The sequence below is a fragment of the Phalacrocorax carbo genome, chromosome 2, assembly GCF_963921805.1.
Source record: "Phalacrocorax carbo chromosome 2, bPhaCar2.1, whole genome shotgun sequence".
Lineage (NCBI taxonomy): Eukaryota > Metazoa > Chordata > Aves > Suliformes > Phalacrocoracidae > Phalacrocorax > Phalacrocorax carbo.
This window is the reverse complement of record NC_087514.1, coordinates 62,104,080-62,129,702: the sequence shown is the minus strand read 5'-3', so window position 1 is coordinate 62,129,702 and position 25,623 is coordinate 62,104,080. Positions and strand designations below refer to the sequence as shown.

The 25,623-nt window shown below is 36.1% G+C and overlaps 1 protein-coding gene across 1 annotated transcript in view; it reads right to left on the bottom strand.

The window, feature by feature from the left end:
- The window catches only part of DOK6 (docking protein 6), a 274,858-nt gene that overhangs the window by 82,796 nt on the left and 166,439 nt on the right, over nucleotides 1-25,623 (bottom strand). Inside the window, exons 5-6 of the mRNA XM_064443089.1 lie at nucleotides 23,842-24,031; nucleotides 166-304 (exon numbers count right to left, since the gene is read on the bottom strand). Coding sequence (XP_064299159.1) covers nucleotides 166-304; nucleotides 23,842-24,031 — 329 coding nt within the window. The remainder of the gene's footprint in view (nucleotides 1-165; nucleotides 305-23,841; nucleotides 24,032-25,623) is intronic.

Here is a 25,623-nt window from a genome sequence, read left to right as displayed (position 1 = left end):
GAAAATCCCTGATCATGAAAATATATAAATCTGAAAGTCTGTTTTGTCTTAGCCACACAGCTAATACCATCATTACAGCTGAATCCATGGGCTGCCATTACTCTATACTTCTTTTGTTCATTACCAATTTTTAAAAGTTTAAAGATTTTGGTGAAGGGACCTTACCCGTGCCTTCTGCTCCATCTCCATCATTAATCTTTCATGTTGCTCTGCTATTGCCAGCGTTGCAGAATGGACTTTCTGATATATCATTTCCCCTTCTCGTGTCTGAAAGGTGAACAGCCCTTCTCCTGTGTCACACATCCTGCAGTGAGATTTAAGCAGAATGGAAGGAAAAAAATGAGTACTGTGTAATTTTTATCTAACTATTATAAAAAGTGCACACCTTGCAGTAGAAAATGCCAACTTTTGTAGTTAAACTCTGGGATTCTGAATATCCGCAGTTATTTTTACCACTGAAGAGAGACATAGTCCAAGAGATGTGCAGAACTTCATGAACATAACCTTTAAATTCAGATTTAATCATCCTCTGGATAGTGAAAAAGAAGTCTTATCGTAGAATAAAGACTGGAGGTAATACAGTCAGCTATTTATGGCATTGTTTCAAACGTCTGTATTGGTAAATGGGAGCTAAATTTAATTCTCTTAACCAATTGATGCCAGAACTACATAGCACAACATGATTTTGAAAATTTGACATTTTAAGAAGATGTTGACCAATTAAAAATGCTATTATGGCTGATCACTACAAAGAAGCTGTATTGAAAGGCAGCATTAAGGAGGGTTAAATTATAATTGTCTCTGTTAGTACATTTATGTGAGGCAGCATCTAAAGCTATCCTGACAATTACAAAAGCTATTCAGTCTCTTCGACAATAGGAATAGTATTTCTGTAGTATTAAGAAGATTAAATAGAGGAAAAAAAAAAACCAGAAATAAAATTTACTTTCTTCTTTTGAGAGAACAGCTGCTATTGTCTTTATCTGTGATATTGCTGTGGCATTATTCTGAGAAAGAAGAGTGGTATAGAGTAAATGCAAAGACAAAGAGGGCTGGGAAATACAGAAAATGTGAGTAGACAACAATGTTAGATTATTGAGTCACTGTTACTTCAAGGATATATACTGTGTTAAACAGCGATGCAATTAAACATATTTATATTAGCAGTTCCATCACATTATCGGTGTCTGATTTCTGTATTTTTATAGAATTATTCTTGCAATTTTAGATATTGAATTAAAAAATCCCTTTTATTTGGTCTGATACTTCATGTAAAGATTTTCAGTTGTCTGTAATAGAAAATTGTTGACTTGAGTCACTGATTCATAACATTCTTCAACCATAGAAGGATTTTGACTTGCCTTAAAATACCAGATTGCTTTAACATTTTGGTTGTTTACATTCTATTAAAGGACATCTATTTTTTTAAAAATATCCCAACACTTTCATACATGGCCCCATAAAGCCCAAGAATTACAAAGCACTTTAGAAAAATATGTCCCAAGTAGCCTAACATTCTACCAGAAAAGCGTTCGAGGCAGAGACAGATCAAACAGAGTTGGTTCTGGAAAATACCTAGTGAAAATACTTAGTAGTCATCAATTCAAGCATTTAAAAGAAAGATGTAGTCTTAAGAATTGATGATTCATGATATTATCCATATGGATATTTGTCATGGTTTAGCCCCAGTCAGCAACCACGCGCCACACAGCTGCTTGCTTTCCCTTCCCACCCCGCCCTGGTGGGATGGGGAAGAGAATCTGAAGAGCAAAAGTAAGAAAGCTCGTTGGTTGAGATAAGAACAGTTTAACAATTGAAATAAGATTTAAATAAATAAAAATTTTAAATAAAATAATTGAAACAAAGTAATAATAATAATAATTACTACTACCTACTAATGTGATGGAAAGGAATACAACACGAGAGAAACAAAACCCAGGAAAATCAAGTGATGCAACCACTCACCAACCAATGCCCAGTCAGTCCCTGAGCATTGATTGCTGCCCCTCAGCCAACTCTCCCCAATTTATATACTGAGCACAACATCACATGGTATGGAATATCCCTTTGGCCCGGTTGGATCAGCTGTGTCCCCTCCCAGCTTCTTGTGCTCCCAGCAGAGCATGGGAAGCTGAAAAAGTCCTTGACTAGCATAAGCACTACTTAGCAACCACTAAAACATCAGTTTGTTATCAACATTATTCTCATACTAAATCCAAAACACAGCACTATACCAGCTACTAGGAAGAAAACTAACTCTATCCCAGCCAAAGCCAAGACAATATTATCCATGATTTTATAATAAAAATAGTCTTCCCCATCCCAAGAAGTAAAGAAAATACAATCCACTTTGTAGACAGGTATTATTTGATCAGTATTAATGTGGTGTGCCAATTAACCGATTAAAAAAGGAAAGCTTTTTTATTAAATTCCAACAGAGATCAAGATCCCTGATGTAAACATCTAAGGTATTTTATATCCTTAGCCACAATTCTCCAAAGAGCTTCTGGTAGAAATAAAATGTCTCCAGAGTTTTGCAACATTATGGCAACAGCATTTCAGATCCCTCAGGGCATCATATAGCTGGTATTCTGCTTTTGTGTAAAGAGATCTTAATAAAATCCAAACAGCGTGAAATGGAAAGTCTGGAAAAAATGACGAGGTTTCAGAAACTGAAGGAAAATATCATCTTTTTGTTGGTTTCAGAGGATGAAAAATCCTACAGGGATAAAACCAAGGAAGCAGGCACAAGGGCGTGATTACGATTCAGAAGTTAAGCTGCTTGTTTTAAGAGAGCAAAACCTAGGCACCACCGCTGCCAATCAGACCGGGGTCTGTACTGTCTCTGTGAGCCCCGGGTGGAGGTAGTGGTGTGCGCTGTGGCTCTGCCCCAGCACCTCGGCCACCACACGGGACAGCACTGCAGGGCCCTGCTTGCCAAGCGCAAGGGTGACCGTGGCGGACGTGTCACGCCGATGTCGGAAAGCCATTGATGGCAGCCTCCCTGTGTCCAGACTATGGGTTCCCTGGCTAACGATGGATGATATGCACGCAGCCACTCAAAACTGGAGGTGGTGGAGAATTATGGGCATCATTTTTTAAAGTGCTGAATTCCCCTAACTGGCTTTGAAGTTAAACAGGACTTAAAGGCCCCAAGAATGAAGCAATGGGCATGTATAACAGGCATGTCTCTGTAAAAGCAAAAATTGTTAGAATAAAACTTACTTTCTTCCATCTAAACTTATTAGTAATCTCTCTCCCAAGGAGATGAATCCCTTTGCCACAGTGAAGTTTTCCTGTTCAGCTCCTCAGGATTTTATTGCTTTACTCAGATAAAAGTCTGAGTTTAGACATTCTATTCTATTATTTTATTCTTCTATTCTATTCCTCTATTCTAGTCTAGTCTAGTCTTCTCTAGTTTCTGTTCTATTCTATTCTAGTTACAATACCTAGAGCAACGGCATATTTTAGGGTTAGTTTCTGCCTTTCTAGAACAAGGAAGCACAAACTAAAATAGAAGCACTCCTAAGCATGATGGAGATGGGGACAAGGAAAGAACTAAATGTGCTCTCCCAAGCTTAAGAGTTTTGCAGAAAAACCAGAGGACCTTTATTTATCTGGCCAACAGAAATGGACAAGCCCATGAGCTGAAACGCACATCTTGTTCTATTTACCATCAAAACATAGTCAGCAGAACAAATAAACTGTTTTCTCTACAACTTCTACTAGAAGGCAGATAACTGTCCATTTAAAGCTACAGTTTCAGGTTTGGCCTTATTAATATGTTGTTTTATTATGACTGAAAGTGAAGTAACTGTGGGTAAATTTAAATTTCTCTGTGCTCAAAGCACACACGGTTGTTTAGTTGCATCCATTTCTGGTTACTGTGAATTATATTTTTAAATCAATCAAAAAATTGCTGCTTGCAACTTTTCTCAAAAACTTTAGAAAAACTCTGTTTTCTACCAACCTTTTAAAATGAAAAATGACCTTTTCCAAAGCATAGATCAAAACTTGTCATAATTATTACTTACATCATTATTGCTTTCCTGCAAAATAATTTTCTGCATTTTTGATGCTAAATAAACAAAAACTTGACTATAATTTTATGTCAATTTAATAAATTCTTCATAACTTTTACATTTCCTAGAATCACTTTAAAGAAAAGACAGAATAAAGGTGTGGGCCTCTTCTTTTCCTGATGCTCCCACGGTTATGCACTGCAGCCCAACCAACTCAGTATGACCTTCACTGTCAAAAAATTTCACTGATCTTGTAATCTTTAATTTTTGATGAAAGCCTTACCAGTCTGTGGTTGCTTGACAAATGCTGATGTTAGTTTTTCTATTTCTGTGTTTTCCAACTTTTACAACAGGAATGTCATTAACCTATGCCTTAGGATATTTAAGGATTCAATACATTAAAATATATGAACTGCTTTGACTGAAATAGGAAAGTGTATTTTTTCTGTATTATTACAGGGTAACTGCGCAGATAATGAAATCAGTAGATAAAGCATTACAAATCACTGTAAATTTTTTACTTCTTAAAATACCTCCACTACTTTTCACAGCCATCATTGTTAGTTAGGAGGTGAGGGCTAAGCTTGTGGCCCAGGATACACTGGATTTGAGATCAACAGTGAAAGTTCTTGCCTTTATTCAAAGACAGGGCTTCTGTTCAAGCCCAAAAGATTTTCCCACCAGTACTGCCAGATTTTTTTTTATGATTTCCTAAACTCACACAGTGTTTTTCCACTGCCTCTGCTCAGTACAGTAAATTTAATCTTTTAGAGCAGAATCGATACTATATATTAAGCTTGTAGAATTCCCTTCAAAAAGGAAACTTTGTGGACTTGATTTGACCACCATTTGCATATGGTGGGTTTTTTTTCCCCAAATAGAGGTTCACGCTCTCATGCCACGCTTGAAATATTTTAAAAGTTTAACAGTGCAGTATTCAGCAACTGCATGAAAGGAGATGAATTTGACATCTCAGTCTCATTTCACTGTTTTGGTAAAGGGTTGTCCTCATTTTGGTTCAGGTTAAACCACAACAAAGGTAAAATGCATTTTCACAATAATGAAGGTTGTCTGAAAATTGAGATGCCCAGAAGCATCATTTGCTATAAGTCCTTGCTTTAAAACAAAGGATAAGTGAAAGTTGTAACTAGAAAATGTTTAGTTCTTCATATATCTAAATCTAATTTTTAATGGATTCATATGATTTCTTTTAATCCATGAATAATTTAACACTGAAGAAGTAATGGCTGATTTGTAAATTTATTACTCAACAGTGTATAAAGCTACATAAAAATGACTAAAAGATTGGTAAACATTCTCAAATAGGCATTGAAAAAATACAATAAAAAACTTTTACTATTAATAACTGATTACTATAGCTACTAATAGCTAATACATAATAATTAACTACTACCCTAGTTTAGCATTTCTAGTTCTTAAAGTAAAAATGGACTTTAAATTTTCAAATGAGAACAGATCATGAATAGGTATTGTCCAGTAATAAGAGTGCTAAAAGTTACCATTACCAAACTGGATGTAATTGCTGTTGCATGGTCTGCACTTAATGTGAAAAAGCTGTTTACTCAGACACTTTCAAGGCCCAGAAATGAAGTTAGTAGTTAGTCACTCAGAAATGAAGTAGTTCTTATTTCCTGTATGCTGAACAAGGTGCTACATATGGACCTGACCTGTAACTATCACAAGGTGAGTGGTCAATAAAAGATGGCCTTCCTTTCAAGCCTTGAAGCCATGGCTGTCAGTCAGGAAAGAACTAATTGGTATGTAATATCTAACTCTGAACTTATTTCTTGTGTTGCTACAGCTTTGTTTTTCTAAAAAGTGTTGGGAACTTGCAATTTTGCCTGCAATTTGATTAGATTATCAGAGGAGACACACAAACACTATCTCTCTTGTGGATATCTAACTTTTGTTCTTTCCTTGTCTGTTGTTATCTCAACTTGAGCTAAGCCATTTTGACAGAAATCCTTTTTGTTCTTTGTGTGGACGTTACACATAGCATACACTAAAGACAGGTTAGCTAACCAGTAGACCTCACTAAGAAATGAATGCAAAGATTCCCTGAGGGTCCAAATTCTTTGCTCATTCCAGCCTTCAGTACATCCTAGCTTGCTTCCTCCCAGTGTTGTTCTTTTCTGAGAAAATGAAAAAAAGCAAGGAAAGCAAATAAACCCTTTGTGGCTGGGCATATTTAGACAAAAACTTCCATTTATACTGAGGAACGCTTATCAAAACAACTGTAAAATAAACTATATATGTTTTTATAAAATTGTAAGTAAAATTCTGTGTTGAAAGGATAGAAAAACAGAGGAAGAAATAAGAAAATGTTGATAAGAATCCTAGCTGACAATAAAGCAGGCAAAAAAATGGATACATTTGGTGGGGAAATCAATTAGAAATATTATAACTACATCATTAGGATATGTATGGGACCTAGAAAAGGTCTATGGGTGAAACAGAGAGAACTCAATAGGAAACATGCACAAAGTGTAATTAATTCAGGTATAGGATTTTGACAGCAAATGTGGTTAGAAAGACCTAAAGTTGGGACAAAGTTGGTGAAAGCAAGGAAAATGTCCTATGAAAAATCTGTGAAAGGGAAATGAAGATTGTCAGCATGAAGCACAGCAACAATATAAAGGGCAATATCCAGAAGAAGCAGACACAGACTCTCTACATCTTCTGAGTGTGGCCTGTTACTCAAACCCTGCCTGAATAATGAGTTAGATTGCCATGCATTGCTGTCAGCAGTGCAGAGTTTTATCCGAAGTTTCAAACAGGTATCCTGGCAATTTTATGATCTGAGAAGCAAACAATGAAAATTATCCAATACATGAGGCATCTGCCTGTCGCCCTTAATGACGGTTGTTTACTGGTAAGAATATACAACATGTAGAAGTAATTATGCATGACATCTACTAATTGCTGGCTATAGACGTTCCTCCATAATATTTATTGTCATGTTGTCGCACTTCAGCTGAGGTGGGTAACTTTCCACTGCTCTTGCACATGCTCATGAGATATAGATAGCAGTGCTTAATCTTAAGTTATCTTTCTTTCACATGGAATCTCCTTGAATTTGGCCTTCGTTAATACAGGGAACATAGAGTATTACCACACTTCTGATATGGCTCAGTAACTTGTTCGTGGAGCTTAGCCCTGAAGATTTGTTCAAGGTCAGATCTTGTATTTCTTGAGTCATCCTCAGCTTCTTCAACTAAAACAACTAAAGGCTCCCTTACGCCATCAAAGCAGCTTTCCCACAAAGAACATTTATGGCAAAATTTTGCAATTCTGAGAAGGAAAATGCTTAGAGATCGAGTGGAAATGAGTGATGATTTGCTCCCAGGTAGCTGGGATTCCATCACTTGGAGGAATCCAGCAGTCCTTCTCCAGTATTTCCTAGAGGACCTTAATACTTTCCAAGTGATAGCTGCATATCTTTTTGAGATATTATATGCAGTCACAGTAAGAGAAACCTTATGTGCTAATCTGATGAATATGCTGCTAGTCTTTTCGAAGAGATGCATCACCCTACAAATTTTCCCTCTACAAGGGAGATTTGTTGTGTGAATAGTGTTTTTTCCTCATAAGATTGTTTCTTTTTTTGCCTAAACCAAACAATCATTTAAGTGGTGTAATATAAACAAAATTTTTCTCATGAAAGCATGTTTTTATTTGTTTTGTCAGATGGGAAAGATTTCTGTACAGTACTAGTGGTAATTATGCCTCTTGGGATATATTTTTTCTTCTCATTGCCTGTCCTGCCTCTACAATCACTGTCTCTGTGCTGCCCTCTGTGATACCACATTTAGACTAGTGGGGCATATATCACACTGCTAAAGCTTCAGGGACAACTAACCCATTCCTGCATGTCAGATGCTTTCCACTTTTTGCTTAATGGAAGTACAGAATACAGAAAGCAGGCTGCGTCTTTCTCCAGACTATCAATGATTGTCCACTAGGCACTGCAATTCTCTAATTAATTTCCACTGGGTTTATCCCTGTCCATCATAAGACACAGCAGAAAAAAATTGTATTTTAGTTTTTTTCCCAATGTTCAGTTTTGATAAGGAGGAGGAGTCTATCTGGGACTTGCTTCAGACCACTTTTATTTGGTTGCTACCAAGCCTTCCCTTCTCTTCTCATTAAAATGTTCTTATTTATAGCAATTACTTTAGTATATCAGAAGAAACGTAACTGGTGCTGAAGAATTAAAGACAGTAACTCATTCTCAATGTTAGTTACAATATAAAAAGCAGAAAAGCTGACTTTACCGAAGAGACGTGTAAAAGGTAGAATGTGGAGATTGGCATGTTATTATGAAACATATCCATAAGTAATAGTAAACATTCTGCGCAGAGGCTCTGTTTTCTACTTCCTGACCCTAGAAACTAAACTATAGTGAATAAGAGAAGCAATTTTCTAGAGTCTAAGAAGCTGAATCCCAAACACTTTACTGTGACTACAATCAGATTTTTTGGTCTCTTCCTCCTTATAGACTAGTTTCGTAAAGCATGACCTAGACATTTTGATGGGGAAGATTGCACTGTGCTCTTTGTACTTTATCACCTCCAAGGATTCTAGGCTGTACATGCAAATCACCTTCTTGTATTAGTATTCAGTTCATATTATTTAAGAAATCAGTGTAGGTAATCAATGCATATGTATATGCAAAACAACCCACTTTACAGAGACTTTTGACCTCAACATTTTCTTTAAAAAAATAATCACATATATTACACAAAAAGGGAAGTTAGCATAAACAAAGCAAGGATAATAAAACCAATTGCTGACATGTTCTTAAATACACAACCCATTTGCATTTTTGACAGTTTAAGTAGTAGAACAAACATGAAAATATTGTTAAATAATTAGTTCTGTTTGTAAAGCTCAGGTCTTGTTGATAATGATGAAATATTATTTAACAATGTGTTGGATGAGTATCTATTCTTACCAGCTATATGAAAGATAAATCAAGAACTCAAATATTTCTATTATCATTTTAGCACAGAAGCAGCAGTTATGGTTGGCTGTACAACAAACAGACCAATGAAAAACATTAGTCTGAGAAAAATAAATAGATTTCAAAGATTACAAACAGCTAAAAATTTTTTTATTAAACCTTTTCATTCATCATGGTTTGGCTATTATTTTTCATCTCACTTTTGAAGGAGAGGGATATAAGTTCCAAGTCCTGGAAGCTGGCATCATATTCAAATATAGGTATTTGTTACAGGACTTCTACCACCCTGTTAAGAGTTATTACTCCCCAATTCCCCAAGACAAACACATCCCATAACAATATTACTCAGTTCCCCTCGCTTTCTTTAGTAGCAGAACACAGGGGAAGCAGCATTAATCTACATGAATTTCGTTGACTTTGACAAGTACAAAAATGTTACATATGAAACCCAAATAAGGCCATTATTGGTTAAAATAAATGATAGTGTAATAACACAGGAGCCCTGTGGCAGCACATCACTACTTGTTACAACAGAAGCAGTAAAACTTAGTGGCCCAGGATCTTTATTTTCTTATTTTTTTTCCTTCTGGAGCCCTAAAGTCACTGTTATGTCCAGGACTACTCCTTGCCCAGGGTGTTGTGGACAAAAATCCTCTCAGATGATACTTGCTAGAGTCTAAATTAATTCTGAACACAAAGTGACACAATTCTGAACTTATTCATAGAATCATTTAGGTTGGAAAAGACCTTTAAGACTATCGAGTCCAACTGCAAACCTAACGCTGCCAAGTCCACTCAATCTTCTCTCGGGAAGTAATGAATTTTGTAAGAAGGCGGCATCTGCCAGTTAACAGATGTTATCATAGTAACAGCCAAGGAACTAATTTGCATAGGTATAATTGATCATTTTACTTCATCTTTGAGGAACTTGGGGTGCTCAGAAGCTATGACACCGGACACTGCTGTAAAGGTGCCAAAATATTTGGAGTAATTGACCATGCTCAACCTAAAAGTTAAACAAAAAGGAATTAATAAAACCCAGTTTTGCATCTGCACATACCAACAAATATGATATTAAGAATTTATCATAGAACCACATTTAAAATTATCTACAAGAGAATTTGTCCTATAATGCCGCAATAACCTCGCATTTATATATTGAATGCTGTTGGAAACACATTGCACCTACCATGATGCAGACAAATACTGTGTTTGTGTCATTACTCTCCTTTTTATTTTGACAGCAAGTACAGGAAACAGGTATTTCCTGTATTTTGATCAAAGTACATCCACTTAAGGAGAGGAGGGAAAATTTCTGGAGGGCTGAACAGGAATGAGTTAATACAATTAACATTTTTGACGGATGAATAATATCAAGACAGGAAAAGTAAAAATTATTAAGGAACTAATACAGAGCAAGGTTTAGATCCATAGAACCAGGGGAAAAAAAAAAAAGGCAATTTAGTCACACTTACTTATAATGTGTATTCAAAACATCAGTTTTCCCAGTTCATGGAAAATCGTTGCTGCATTCTCTCATTTCAAAAGTGGGACACACAGAATGCAAAGAAATGATGACGTGAATATACTGAGCACCCTGCTGAGTTGTTTGAGTTTTGACTGCTTCAGAACAAGGCATTTCAAGTGTGTCCCCTGTCCCCTCCCCTTTTAAATGCACCGTCAGTAATGTTTTTGGCCACTTAAACCATTTATGGTCAGCCACTCTCTGAAACTTTAAGTACACTATGATTTTATTGTGATGGGTATTTAAACACTGCTGTCTTCTTTCAATGTCACTCTCTCCATTTTCAAGGTATGAGAGCTACTGCTTTGACCATTGTGGCCACAGAGGAATTTTCATAAAGTCATATGCAAATATTATGGGCACACAGGGTTGGTTCAGAGACACTCACCATGCTATGTACATACACTAATGAGCAATTAACATATGCTAATGATATCCAAGGACTCATCAACACTAATCTCAAAACTGGCAGGTTGTCAACTCCAGTTTGGAAGCAGCCTGCTACAGTGGCAACCCCCGGGACAAAAGCAACAGGGATGTGACAAGGCAGGGATTTGTTTTAAAAAACAAAAAGATGTATTTCTCATGTGCCAACAGTAAGAACTGAAGATCTTAGCTGAAGGCCATGTTTCTGCTCTGAACTTTAACTAGATATGCATACAGATCGAAGTGGTCAAACAATGCCTTCAGTGGTAAACTGGATGTGCAATAATAACATAACATTAAAAAATATTTAATGTACAGCCCCCAGCACAAGTATAAAACATTCATTGACATTCCGCCAATTTTCTACATGTGGTATTTAATTTAGAGGGGAAACATGACTTCCCTCCCACTTGCTTTAACTTTTTCTCTTTGATATAAGCCAGGCAGAAGTGAAGTAGGTAGCTTTTCCCTGTTCTCTCAACTGCAAACAGCAGCAATTGTTATGTATCAAATAACCCGCACTGCATTCACCTGGCACCTCTGACTCCAGCTTTGATAGTGTATACGACACCCTTGTGGCAGTGCTTCCAGCAGTGGGAAAACCCTCTGTATGTCTCATCAGCCTGATAGCTAAAATCAATTGTTCAGGAAAGTAGCAGCTTGATGAGGGTTGAGAACCCTCAAAATATCTTTTGTAAAATTTTATTACATAAAAGAAGACACTCCTTTCAATTGCACAAGTAAGTAGGTAGGAAAAGGTACAAGTGGATAAAAGGAATGTAAAAACAAAGAAACAAAACAAGAGAGTCCTGCAAAAGAATATCATCACAAAGAATCACATGTATGAAATCATGCAGAAAAAGGACAGGAAAAACATGCAAAAGGATGAAAAATAAGCAGAAAGCAGTATTTACAGCTTATAGTTACATACTTGGGCTCCCCGCAAATTTTCCAAGAAATATCTTCTTTCTAAAACTTCATGGGATGTAATGGCTAGCCATTTTCTGATATTTTGATAAAAGTGTATCTCCACCTCTGATGAACAGCAATCAGTTATGCTGATTAGATTCTCTTAGCTGAATATCTACTACGAGTCCTGTGTGAAACTACTGACGCTGTACTGGATAAAGACACATTTTATGCTATGTTTAGTGAGGATTTTGGCCATTGTGTGTATATGCCACCATCTATTCTTGGTAAATATTCTCTCAGGCCAGTTTTCTACATAGCACAAGATGCTACTAATTGACAAGAAATGCACCTTGACAAGTCCACCAGAAGAGGGGAAAAATAAAGACTGCAAAACAAATTTGAGATAGTAGAATATGGAAGTATGAAATGCATAATCTCTAATGCATAAAATTTTTAAGCACAGCATGCCTGCTCTCTTCCCAGCGAACCTGGGGCATTGTTAGAAAGCAAAATGAAAAAGACTATAGTCCTTTGCTGTGAAAAAACACGAACCAACTACTTTTACACTCGCACTTACTTGTCTAGTTCAATATTTCAGAGTTTAGGCTTCTACTGTTCTACACCGGCTTAGTAATATTTTTATAAGAAATCTGTAACAGCCATGGAACTGCTCTGAACACTGGAATGGATCAACACCTTCTGTCCATGATTCTGTATGCCAGGTTTAAAAAATCTGTGAACTATAGATGCAATACCTACTGGCTTCATCAAAAATTTATATATAGCTATTCAAGAAGGAAGCGCTATAGATGTCAGAAGAGAAAGGGTACAAATCTCTTATGGGCAGAATGATATATAATGGATATTCATAGTTCTTATGCAGCAAAAGGTGACCATGCCTTCCCTGGACATTTACACATAATAGCTTGGGCATGTTTGTGGCTATTTCATTTATGCCATTAGGACCATTTTGAGAATCCTAGGTAACATTTAAAAAGTCTTTTGAAGTATCTCACCACTTTCTTACTCTGAAGCATTCATATTATAGGTATCCTTCATATCACAGACAGAATATTAGTCTCAAGATAAATGCTAATATACATTTCTATTTCTGTGTATTACTATTTCTGCTCTAATTTCTCTGATGGTCCTTTTTATGAGCTATTTGACACTACTTCCACATGCACTGAACACTTTTTTCTTGGCTGCCCTCCATTTCATCTGCGCTTCTAAGACTGAGAGCTAATCATACTCATTTTTCTTTCTTTTCCTCTCTGAGAAATTGGCCCAATAGGGCTTAAAGAAGCCTCCCATAAAAAGGCAAAGTACCTGTGAAATGAAATATTTGTGATGGTATTGTCAACATCTGCCCATGACAAGCACTTATCCTAGACAACCTCTTGGTTTGCTTTTTGAGCAAACTGAGCAACTTTTTGCTCAGATCTTCCACACTTTCTGATTATATGTTGTTCCTAAAATGCTACAGATATTCCAAAAGCTGCTACAGTGTTCCATCAGAAAACCAGCTGCATTTTGCTTTTACTTACCCATCCCTCCCTATCTATTAGTGTCTTACCAGCCCATGTATTTCATCACCACATTCCTATCTCCTCCTAGTTCATGTGCTTAGCCCATTTGTCCCCCACACGAAACCTTCCCTCCTATTTTAATCAATCCCTTGAGTTTCTTTTAGTCCCAGCAAGCCAGTCCACTTGCTGTCCAATGTGTGTGCAAAACAGCTTTAGCACACTCATGCCCTGGTCCTCTCCAGACCAGTGTTGGTTTGCATCGCAGCTGTCACTCTCCATTCTCTGGCGGCAGTGACAGTACTCTTAGATAAGTAAGTCAGCAGAAATATAGATGATCCAACCTGTTCTTTCATTAAATAAAGGTTTGGCACCCTCAGACTTCATCTGAAAGAACTTCAGGGTTTTCACTGAATCATCATCTAGGCTATAAAATTTTCTGCCCTTCAATCCCATTCCTGACAGTAAATGATACTTATGGTCAGATAGTTTCAAATTTTTTTTAGTTTTGAAATACTGCGTACTAATAAATGCAGTTTTGAAATAAGTGATGATAATTTTTATTTACTTTTATAGTCAACTTAATGAAATTTCGGCCATAACAGCACACATTTCAGGAAAATAAACTCTCCTGTCATTCAACCCAAAATGCTGTTTTCAAAAAGTGTATCAGGGATCATTGAAAGTATCATTTTAAAGGAGGGATATTTTCTGAGTTGGACAGAAAATTGAAAAAAACCCCCACCAACTTTAAAACGTGAACACCTACTTTGTTGCACTGGTTCAAGCAAGTCATGCGAGTGCAATGTTATATTTGACTTTTCGGCCACTGACAGGATAATCAAGTAGATGATGCATCTTGGTGAATTATAGCACTGTACTGAGTTTTATTCCAAAAAGTCAGAAAGATCAAATGATGTTTGGAGTCACTGAGATTGAGGGATTCCATTAGATGCTGTCTCTCCCTCCCCTCTTTCTAATAAGATGGAAGCTTTTTAGAAAATACGTGACAAATGACTACTCACAGCAGAAATAAATCACACACCACAGAGTACAGCATTATTAATAGTGCAATAATAGTAATAACTTACTGTGATAGCAAAGAAGTACTATTAGGAGGGACACAGTAGCTAATAGCATTTCGTCTAATGGGGGCTAAGGGACAAACCTTCCTTTGGTACCTTATAAATAAGCGGAAGATTAAAGGAACCTTAGGGACCAGTCAAGCACACCTCAGAAATAGCCTAACTTTTCTAGAATGCTACTGAGCAGGCACTGCCTGTAAAGTGCCCTCCATCTCCCCTGTATGACAATACTTTGATAGTTTTTTAAGTTAATTTAAATTAGAGTGAGAGGACACTTAGTTGCAGTAAAATATTTGAGAGGGGCATAATGTATGATAATGCTAGGAGGGCTGTGACATGGTTTTCAATTGTTAGGCTTGTTTTCTCCTTAGCAGAATGCTTTGTGAAAATAAAACCTGAAATTTATCATGTGGATTTGTATTCAATCAGCATATACCATCACTATCTGAAAAATTAAAGGAATTACTCATGAATGGTCAATTTTATAGTACTTTCAGGTCTTCCTATTTAGTAATATCCCTATTTTGGGAAGAATACATTTTATATTACATTATATGTGTCTTCAAACATATTTGTGTGTACGTGTGTATTTGTCTTAGTAGCAAATACAAAATTAACTTGGATTTCATTAAGGGTCCAGCTGTGGAGAAGTGGTGAAGAATCTATATCAGAGTTTTTTAGCATGTTCTAAAGGTTTGACCCAAAATTTTGTAGGTGTTCTCTGGTTTGCATGGACATAAATTTTAAAATACCTGATTTTATCACAAAAAGAAAACGAATGCAAACTGCCCATTAACTTGCCTTCAATATTATTGTCTTGATCTTTCTTTACCTATAGTGTTTTACAGAAGAGCAGAATTTATTTTTCTAATTAATGTAAAATTAAGTAAATTAATAATTGAGTTACTAGATGAAAATATTCATTACCTTCATGATTATGGATTGATTTTTGCAAAGAAAATTTGTAAAAACTACAGCAATAGAAAAAAAAATTAGAAGTCAGTAACCTCCACAGTTACTCACATATTCCGACACAGTCCTGGGTGCACTGAGATCAAATGTATAAAATGTATAAAAATGTTTGGAAATATTTACATGCAATATACATATATAAAGCTCTGTTGGTAATGGCATTCAGCGTACTAATGAAAAGCCAGAATACAGCTACTGAAGAAAAGAATCACCATGGAAATGTCCACACTAGAGTTTCTGCTCTCACAGTATTACTATGTCCAGAATATAGAAGTACTTCTGGAACCGCTATACATCTGTAACTGACAGTAAAGGCCAAAACCACTCCGTTGACCTCTTTTTGAAGCAAAGAAGTTACTGGGTACCCTCATCCTCCAGAAAAGCTACATCTTAGTAAATTAAGCAAAAGATTGCCAATAGGTATTTTATAAGTGAGTGTTTTATTTGTGAGAACAATGAATTAACACTATCTGAGAGAAAAGGGGGGATTAGGCAGATATTAGGTAAACCTTCCAAGACCAGCCTGCTAAAGCAGCTTTCTCAGCTCATGAGTAATCACCAGCAGTCATGGTATACTCAACTTGATTCCAGTATAATCAAGTCCCAAGACTGAGAGAAAAATAAAATTTCCACTGCAGTTTGTCACAAGATACAACAAGAGACAACTGTTCAGACACTACAATGACCTTTAGAATAAACCTGTGTGCCAGCTGAAGCTGAGGAACCACAGTTCCTGACAACAAATGAAGCTCACAAATGTTTAAAACCATGCGCCTTTATGCTTCCGCAATGCTCCGTGTGTGTACGGTGCAAGCATGGGTTTGCACAGGTTCCTACATATTCATGAACAAGGCTCTTCTGTTGTGCAAATTCCAGCCTTTGCATTTTGATTACTTCCTTCCATGTTTGTACAGTACAGAGCCGCAGCATAGAGGATATTTCAAACGTCCTCCTCAATCGATGATACTACATTCAGAAGCTTTGGAGAAAAGGAGTATTTATTTGTGCCTAGCATTCTTGCTGGCTAGATGGTTCTCTGTGCAAAACGTGGCCTTCTAGATTGCCCTTTGTGAAGTGTTTAACACTCTCCTACTGTCTGTATAGATAATTAGGTGGCCACTTTCAGCGTTTTTAATCAGCTCATGCAAATAGGCTTAGTGGGGGAGAGATGTGGCAGTATTTAACTGCTAAAACAGACACCCTGGCACTAACTGTAAATGGAATCAATATAAAGACAAGAAGCATTATGAAATTTATTAGCATCTTGTATACATGAGTTTCTGAACTTTGCTATTGATTTTTTTTAAAGGGGGCTTTTATTTTGGTGTTTTCTTTTTTACTTTTAAAATCTGAGATGTTTCAGTCCCCCTATATTTTGAGGTAGAAGGTTAAACTTTATTATGACTTTTGGAGAGAAAAGAACCTGCTCCTGGGGCATCTGAAGTTATTCAGAACTACCATATGAGATTAATTATTGCTATTGCTCACTGTGGAATTTAAAGGTTAAAATGTAGAACTGACACGATAAGTGAGTCCTAATGTGATTAAGAATGTATGAATTATTTTGTCTGCTTCTTCTCTGCTCATACATTACATAGCAATAACCTCATTAGTCATATTCAGCATCAGGAATATTAATCCAACAATGCATGCTTACAGCAGGGCATATGTATGAAAAAGGGACATTTAGAAAATAAGTAACTAACAAATCTTCTGGGCTCAAGCGTGGAGGTAAAGCCATCTGAAAGCAAAATGGTGGCTGGTCTCAAAATACTTTAAAACAAGCCCTGTTTTGATTAGGACATACAACCATGTTACGAAGGGAGAAGGCAAACCGTGCACTTCAACTGAAAGGCACAGTTCACGTTATCTCAGGGTCACCAGAAGGAATGTAGCGTGCAGTCTGCTAATACGTTAGGCAAACACAATACAATTCTTAGCGATTTCATTAAAAAGCTTTGTAACGTTTGAATTATACCAATGATATTTGATATCTAGTGATCAGCTGAAAACTCATGCTGCACCCTCTGGGTTGTAAAATGGGCAAATACGAGCCAGTTCTATAGATACCTCAGAGATATGGCTTTCCTTCTGAGCTGCATGTCTTTTGTGTTAACTGGACAAACTTTAGGTGACTTTTTCTAACTGCACGTTTCATTTAGCACAAACTCATAAGGAAATTTACTGGTTAGGCAATGGTGAGTTAATGAATTAGTGATGTGCTCATGCTTATCAATTTAGTATTTGTAAATTTGTTCATTACTATGCTACACAACTCCACCTGTGGAGCTTGCTGCTCTGTCCTAGGGCTCACTGACTTCTCAATCTATTTGTGATGAAATTACAGTTTAATAAAGGTAACTTTATTCTGTCTTTTTTGAGATGCCATTGATTTTCTCATCAAAATTAGAGCTTTCACAGCAAAGTGGAATGGCTCAGGCATTCTTTGTCAGTCGGACAAAATCTGTTGTAGGTGTGTATGTCATGGATGAATTTTTAAAATAGGGGCTAAAAATAAAGCAGAACACTTTAGAAGGTACAAAAGAAATTTAGGATAAAGAAGCTTGTATGTAATCCCTTCTCTCTGCCATACTGAGTTATGCCACGGAGAGTTACATCGTTACGTGAGTTTTGGTGGAATTTGGTCTGACTTTCCAATGCTAGAGCAGCTTGAGAGGAGCCTTGGTGCAGAGAGAAAACTCAATGACCACTTTATAAATCACTTACAATGAGCTATATTAGTTTCTGCTAGTAAAAGAGTTCTTAGATTAGGCACCATGATCAAAACCAGAGCAAGAGCCCTGTAGATGAGTTAAACACACAACGCCTTTTTAAGTAGGGTTTCAGTGAATCAGATGACTAACACAGAACTTATTCCAGGTCAAGAATTTGGCAGAAGGCAAACTGGGAGTTGGAATGGAAAAAAAGTAGGAATGGAACTACAATTACAACATGTTACAGCATAACCCTGGCACTGCTAAATACCAGTAACTAATTAAACCTTTTCAGTGGTAAAAACGTCATTTTTCCTAAAATTAGAGCTATGTGATTACTGAAAAAAACAAGGGGAGAATACATACAAGAGATTCCTGTTTCTTTTTTAAAGTTATTTTAAGATTTTAGCAAACCTTACTGCTTGGGGAAAGAATCTGGGAAAGAAGGGAAGAGGCAGTGACAAAACAGATAAAACAAAACCACAGAAAATTCAAAACATCGATAATTAGGCTTTCTGAAAATATTACAAAAGTATAAAAGAAGAAAAAGATCCTAACAAACTTAACTATTAAGTGTGGGATACTGAGAGCTCTGAGCTAACGTTTTTGTGAAATGGTAAATATATTTATTGCAGCTGCACATGAATGCTCATACTGCTGCTCAACCCAAAGTGACTTACAAATTCTATGACAAGCTTATGACTTATATTGATATTTATAATGATTGAAAATATATGATTTACATAATTCTATGATAAACCTATGAAAATCTTAGTCTACAATTTAGATAATCCACCAGCAATCAGGAAATGAAGGCTTCTCTTCAGGGGGATATAGACTTGAGTTGATACGTACATCACTGTATGAAGTCCCAGAACAGCTGTCTCTTGAGGCACACACATAAGGGGCCTCTCCCCACAAAAGGGAAAACGAGGATGTTTCCTGTAACTTAACTTTAAGGGTTAATTGCCTGATACATTTCACACTAACACCAAAAATCGCCACAGAGGACTGACAGGCAAATGAAAGATTTCAGTCAGATGTAGTGCCTGAAGCAAACACTGAACTTTCTGCTTCAGATAACCCTAGCATCTGTGTATCTGCTGCTGAGAAAATGAGTATGTCAGTCCTGGGTCGCATAAAGGGAAAAAAAAAATCTGAGAAATTCTCTTGTTACCACTCTGCAATGCTTGAGCTTAAGACTTTTCTGGACCAAAGAAACAGATTCTAGATCTTAGAAGTAACAGAGAATACCACATTTCTTTAGATTTTCTCTGACGAAGACAAACACAAAATCAAAGGCAAATGAAGAATAGCTTAGTATGGTTCAGTGGGTCTCTCTGAAAGCACAGCGTGAATAAAATCTGAAATCCTTGAAATTGTTTAAATTTCAATGTCTTGTCTACAAAATAGAAGAAAATATAATTCAGAAAAATGAGTGTGTCATGGGTTTGTGGATCCTTCTGTTCTCAGAACTCTAAGTATAAACCTACTGCCTCCACCTCTCTACTCAGCTAGAAACTTAGAGTATTTGACTAACTTTGGCTTGGGCTTCCACAGCCCATCCCCTTATTGTATTTTCTCACCATGTGTAACTTGATTTCAGCTTGACTTTGGTGGGGTTTTTTTTGGATACTTTAGGCAAGCACTTAATAAACTTGCCCAGACAGCTTCCATACATAGAAAATATTGTTTAACGTAAAAGGCAGATTTGCAGTAAAGCAAAAGAATGAACATTTCAAAAGGAACAGAGTCCGTATGTGTTTATTTTTCTCAGTGCCTCAGCCTTCAGAAAAACAATTCTGAGTTCTTAGAGGTCTCCTCTTATGCTCCTAAAAAGTGCCTCAGCCAGCTTGTTTTGCTAAAAGGAAAGCTTGGACAACTGCCTTTTGCAGTTTCCAGAGAGTGAATTTTAAATATTACTTATGGACTTTGTTATGGATTGTTTGGTTTACAACATCAGCAAAATGAATTCCGTAACTCTGGCAGGAGTCTGAAAACAGTGTCTTCACACCTGATCTGTGCTAGGAAATATTTAATCCGTTCCTGTTTTACTACCTTTCTGGCATGCTTCTTGGATTGCATGCAATTAATGTAATCCAGTGAAAATTTACAGTACCTTCACCTGGACAGTTAGGTGGGTAGTTCTGTAAGGAGCAAACTTCCAATTTCAGTGGCTTAAGATCAGAGGCAGTCAGGGACTAATGATCAAATACGTGGAGCAACAGTTCTAAAAGTTTGAAAAGAAATAAGTGCACTCGTGCAGATCACCTGCATTCTTAGGCACAGTGTCTTCCAACATATCCAATACCAAAAATAATGATAATGAGGTGTCTGACAACGTAATAGATGTCCATAAATTACAGAAATCCTGTTGACTCATTGATGATTCAACATTAAAACTCCCCAAGCCAGTCTGAAGCTGGTCAGGTGGAAAGCCTAGCTCTTGGAACAGTAATTGTTAGGCTCCTACCTCATGTGCTCTGAATACACTGTGGGATCCATTCACTGCATTAGATGCACAGTATTAACCAGTACAAAGCTATTGTAATGCTTAATGGAGTTGTAAATTACTATTTTCTGATTGATGGATAGATTGCATGGGATTAGCCCTAATTTGGTACTTTAAATAATGAGAATCTCTCCATCCAGAATCGAACCAAGCTACACAAAACTGTACTTCCCTCAAATCTCAGCAGAGTTTGGATAGTGAAGAACACATATTAAAGTAAATCACTGAGCATGAAATACTTACTTTCACTGGTTCACTAAATAATGAAAAATAAGGATGTCTAACTTCATAGGTAGTGGAAGGATACACATTTACAAACTCCAATCCAGTGCAAAACTAAAAAGAAAAATCTGGCAGTTGAAAAGAACCTGTGTTCGTTCCTTCCATATATCAGACATCCTCCAAACCATGTAGTTATTACATTTTATCAGACAAGTGAAAAGTTTAGTTTTATACATCTGAGTCCATATTCCATTTAAATGCAAAGCAATATATTTATTTAAAGAAAAATTTAATTGTCTGAAAGCTCAATTTTGATCAATTTATCATAGTATCTCTTCTTGATTATGCCAATTTATTTTAATGGTAGGAATTTATTTTCTCAAAGTATTACCAAAACTGAAGATGGATAATAAATACATAAAACCGAGCTCCTAATGTTCATGCAAACCACATACAGATATACTGCATAGCTGCTAAAATTCAGTAAAAATAAGAACCTATTTAAAAATATTTCCTTTAAAGTAATTGTCTACATTTAATATTTAAGCCTTAGGGAAAAATTAATGCAACAACACTTTTACTGCATAACATTCTCATAAAACATGGATGAGTGCTTCACTTCTGATAAGACAGCATGCATCAGGAATTTACTGTATTAAGGTACTAGCAGATCAAGGGACAAAGAAACTCATGTTCAGAAAGATGAGAAAGATGCTGATTAAAAAATAAAAATAAAACCCCAAACAAATCAACCACAGATTTAAAAATGAGCATTAGTGTTGCCCTATATAGTCTCCAGATGCTATTGAAGATACTGACTTTTCTCTAGTCCTATTTTTTACCTCTATAATTTTCTGCCAGTCTAAATCTAGTCTTTATGCATTTCCAAATCAGATGGATAAAGAACTCCCAAACAAGCAAAAGGGAGGAATCAGATCAAAGACAATAAAGCATGACAGATAAAGGCAGAGCTAGCTCATAATAATAAAACACAGCAAAATAATCCACTTTTCATCAGGTTGCATGGTCCATGGATTGTAAAGGAAGATGATATTCAGATACTAGTATAGAATTAAAATATTGTAGGACGCTTGAAAAAGCAGAGATAAAACTCACATTTTACTTCAGTATATATAAACACTATACATAGCTCGTTAGTACTTGTGTGCCATAGATAAAAATAGAGCAGTACAGAAAGCAACTATCTTGTAAAGAAAAAAAAGAATTTCACTATGATACAGAATAACTTTTTCCATCATTAAAACACTGTAGAGAATGACACACCTACATTTAGAGACACGTATAAGAAATCAACTTTAAGTGATTAATCTGAATTAGTTTTAGTAGCTTAATTTTAGTTAACAGTGGTTCCCATTTCCAAAGATAGTTTCCTTCAGAATCAATTAAAAGAAATGGGTCTACTCACACAGATGCACTAGTCTAAATAAGCAAACATTAGTAAGTCTTCGATCATTATCTTTTCATGCAAAAATAACCCCTTCTGCTTTAATAAAATGCATACATGTAAATAAAAATTTAGCCAGTCAGATGAGTGCCATATTCCCAAAGAATGGGATACAGCTAAACCCTAGGAGGTTTATTCCTTTGTTTGCTTGCTTCTTTGGTTTTCCTCAGAATAATATGGTGGGTTTAGGCACTGTTTTTGGCATTTTATTCACTTTCTGGTATTGCATAGGTATGTTACTTGAACCAGTTTCACATGAGGTAGTTTGAGGCCTAGAGGAAGGAATGATTTAGCAAATTATTCTTGCTAAAACCGTGTATTTGAATAAACTCCACAGCTTAATAATTGAAATTAAATTGAAACATGGGTCAGATGTTGCTAATTTTTAGTAGAACAATGTTAAATAGAAGACAGTATTAATGTCTTCAGGATTTTTTCCTCATAGAAAAGTAGCTGAGCACTAAAGAGCTCTGGTGACATCAGTCTGGACATACAAAGTTACAAGTGAAGTGGTAACTCCCATCTATAAGAAACTGCAGAGGAATTTTCGTCATTACCTCCTTACGCTGCAGGGTCCATTTGATCCATGTTTTTGTTTGTGATCACAGTCTGTACTTTTGTGAATATTTGTTAATGATACTGAGTAAGTATGCATCAAAATGCGTATAAAGATTTTTAACAAGGCAGTGTGGCTAACCCAAGAGTGTAGAGACACCTGTAATTTCACAGATAGCTTCAGAAAATTCAGGCTCCGCGTAAGGGAGTCTGACAAACTTAGAAAAGTCTAGAACCATAAAATACAAGATGAAACATCACCAAAGACAGAGATAAATGCAGAACTATTTCTGTGCAGAAACGCAGAAAAGGCAGTGGGCATAATGGCCAGATATGAAATGCATTAAAAAGGGAGGCAAAACAGAGCTCCACGGACATTTAAAAGTGATCTGAGGATGGGAATGGCAATGAGGATTAAAACTGCAGGCAGAAAAAAGAGCTAGTCTTTTTACAGGTTCACAGTGTTCTCTGTACTCTTGCTTGCAATTATACTCTAGGGTAGCAATCAGTCATCAGGAACATCCAAAAAGAGTAATAGCTACTGTAAACGGAAGTTATTCCATTCATACTATGTGATGAGCCTTTTCCATGATCCAGAATTAATTTCTTCTACATCAAAAGTACTCAAATTATGCCATGCTAGTGTTTAAGCACAATGAGACAAAACTTCAGAATGACAATTCAACTGCAGTTAATTAAAAGTCAGAGGAAGCTTAAGCTCATTTTAAATATAAAATATATTAACATTTATTTCGAACACTGGGTTGAATATATTGAAAAGTAATATTCGACAGATGGAAGTCTGTGGAGAGGCCATGTATTCTGTCTGTCGTTATAATGAGAGGCTAATCTAACTTGTCAGACTGCTTCTCAAAAATCACTGCTTATTTCTTCTTCTTGCTGCTTCTCCTTAGCTCTTACCTTCCAGACTCAAATGTGAACCATGTTGAGTCACGTCCGTATCTCCTCAAAGAGCTCAGAGGCCACATGACCAGCTTGACCTTGGCATTGTGGATGTCCCAGAGATAGATGTTTTCGTGTGTGATCTGCATTGTACATTCCCCATAGATATCTAAATTTGGTGTAGGCATAAGATATACATTGAATCGTTCTGGGGAAAAAAAAAAAAACAACAAACACAGAATAAGGCATTAAAGTAAGATTTTATACTGGGAAAAAAAATAAAGTCTTTAGTTACTGATGGTTGAGAAATCAAGGCCAAGTTCCTAGTCTTGAACAGAGGTGATGATCCACTGATGTTGAAGAAGCCTTGCTAGTGTACATGAGAGGAGCAAGAGGAGAATCTTCTTCATTTCATTTTTGTTATAAATAACACAACAGACTGAAACATCTTTCATAGATGATCTGCATAGTCCTCTTTGACATATGTCCCCAGCAACTTAACTGAAGTCCTTTATCCTCAAATTAAGGTCCATGACTCCTTGGAAATCAAAATTAACAATGACTTGAACTCTGACCGAGACTCCTATAGGCATCTTGGCAGAACATGTACAACCGTTGTCCCTCAGAAAAACTGTCCTTGAAATTGCAAACTTAGGTTTACTTATTGAAGCTTGTTAACAATTACTTTCTTTGTGTTCAGTTTCTATTTATTTGCCAAACTCATTATCATTTGTCAAATTAATAATGTTTTTAATCATCTGCTGCTTTCTTAAAAAATCTGATTCAACACGATATATTATTATGGTCATGACATCAATTGCTGTCAACTGCACTTCCGCTGCAGAGTGTACTCATTGCAGTACGAGGTCAAGGGAATTAACAATTTTCTGAAGTGCCTGAATTGCATGTAATTTAATAACCAATGCAAAAACTATCCCCCCGGCAAAAAAAAAAAAAAAAAAAAAGGAAAAGAAAAAAGGAAAAAAACCCCAAGATGATGTAAAACATCATTAACTTACATGGAGGGAAGTAAGATGCAGTAATAGCAAGAGAATTTTAAATAAAAATTCAATTTTTGTTGAAGAATAACTAATGTTTCTATAAGTTGCTTCTGCAAAGAATGAAAAACTCAAATTTCAGGTTGTACCTTTGGAAATGCTACCCTATATTTTAACTCTAAAGGCACTGCAATCTTAGGGCTTAATGGCATAATATTGGAAAGTGAAGCTGATTCACAACTTCCTCTCTCAATTACCTTTCAGTTTTGAAACAGGATAGAAATGTAAAATGTCAATGTTACTGCACTGAAGGTGTTGACAAAAAAAAAAAGAAAGAACAATTTTAAGTATGAACATGAACAATGTTTATTCAATAAAAAGAACTGGGAAAATGTATTTTAAAGGAACATCTGATAGGAAAATAGTCTCCAATTACTTAATAAATGAATGCCAGTTTGGTGTGGAACATTTTTAATCAACATTTGCACTGAATTTTCTCATGGTGTCCTCATAAAAATTAGGAAGGAATTTAAAGTAATCAGAAGAGGAATAAAATGAGAAATTTATCATAACTCTCAAAATTAGATGCAGCTTCCCATTGTGTTTGACATTTAATATCACAGATGTCTCAATTTTTTAAACATTTCATATATATATACTTTTCTGAAAAATCAGTGAAAGTATTGCAAAAAAGTCAGTTAACATAAAATATGTTAGAACTGTGTGTCTGAGTATGTGTGTGTGTGTGTCAATAAAGGAACAAAAGTTTGGCTAAGGAATGCATGGAAGTACCGAACTTCAG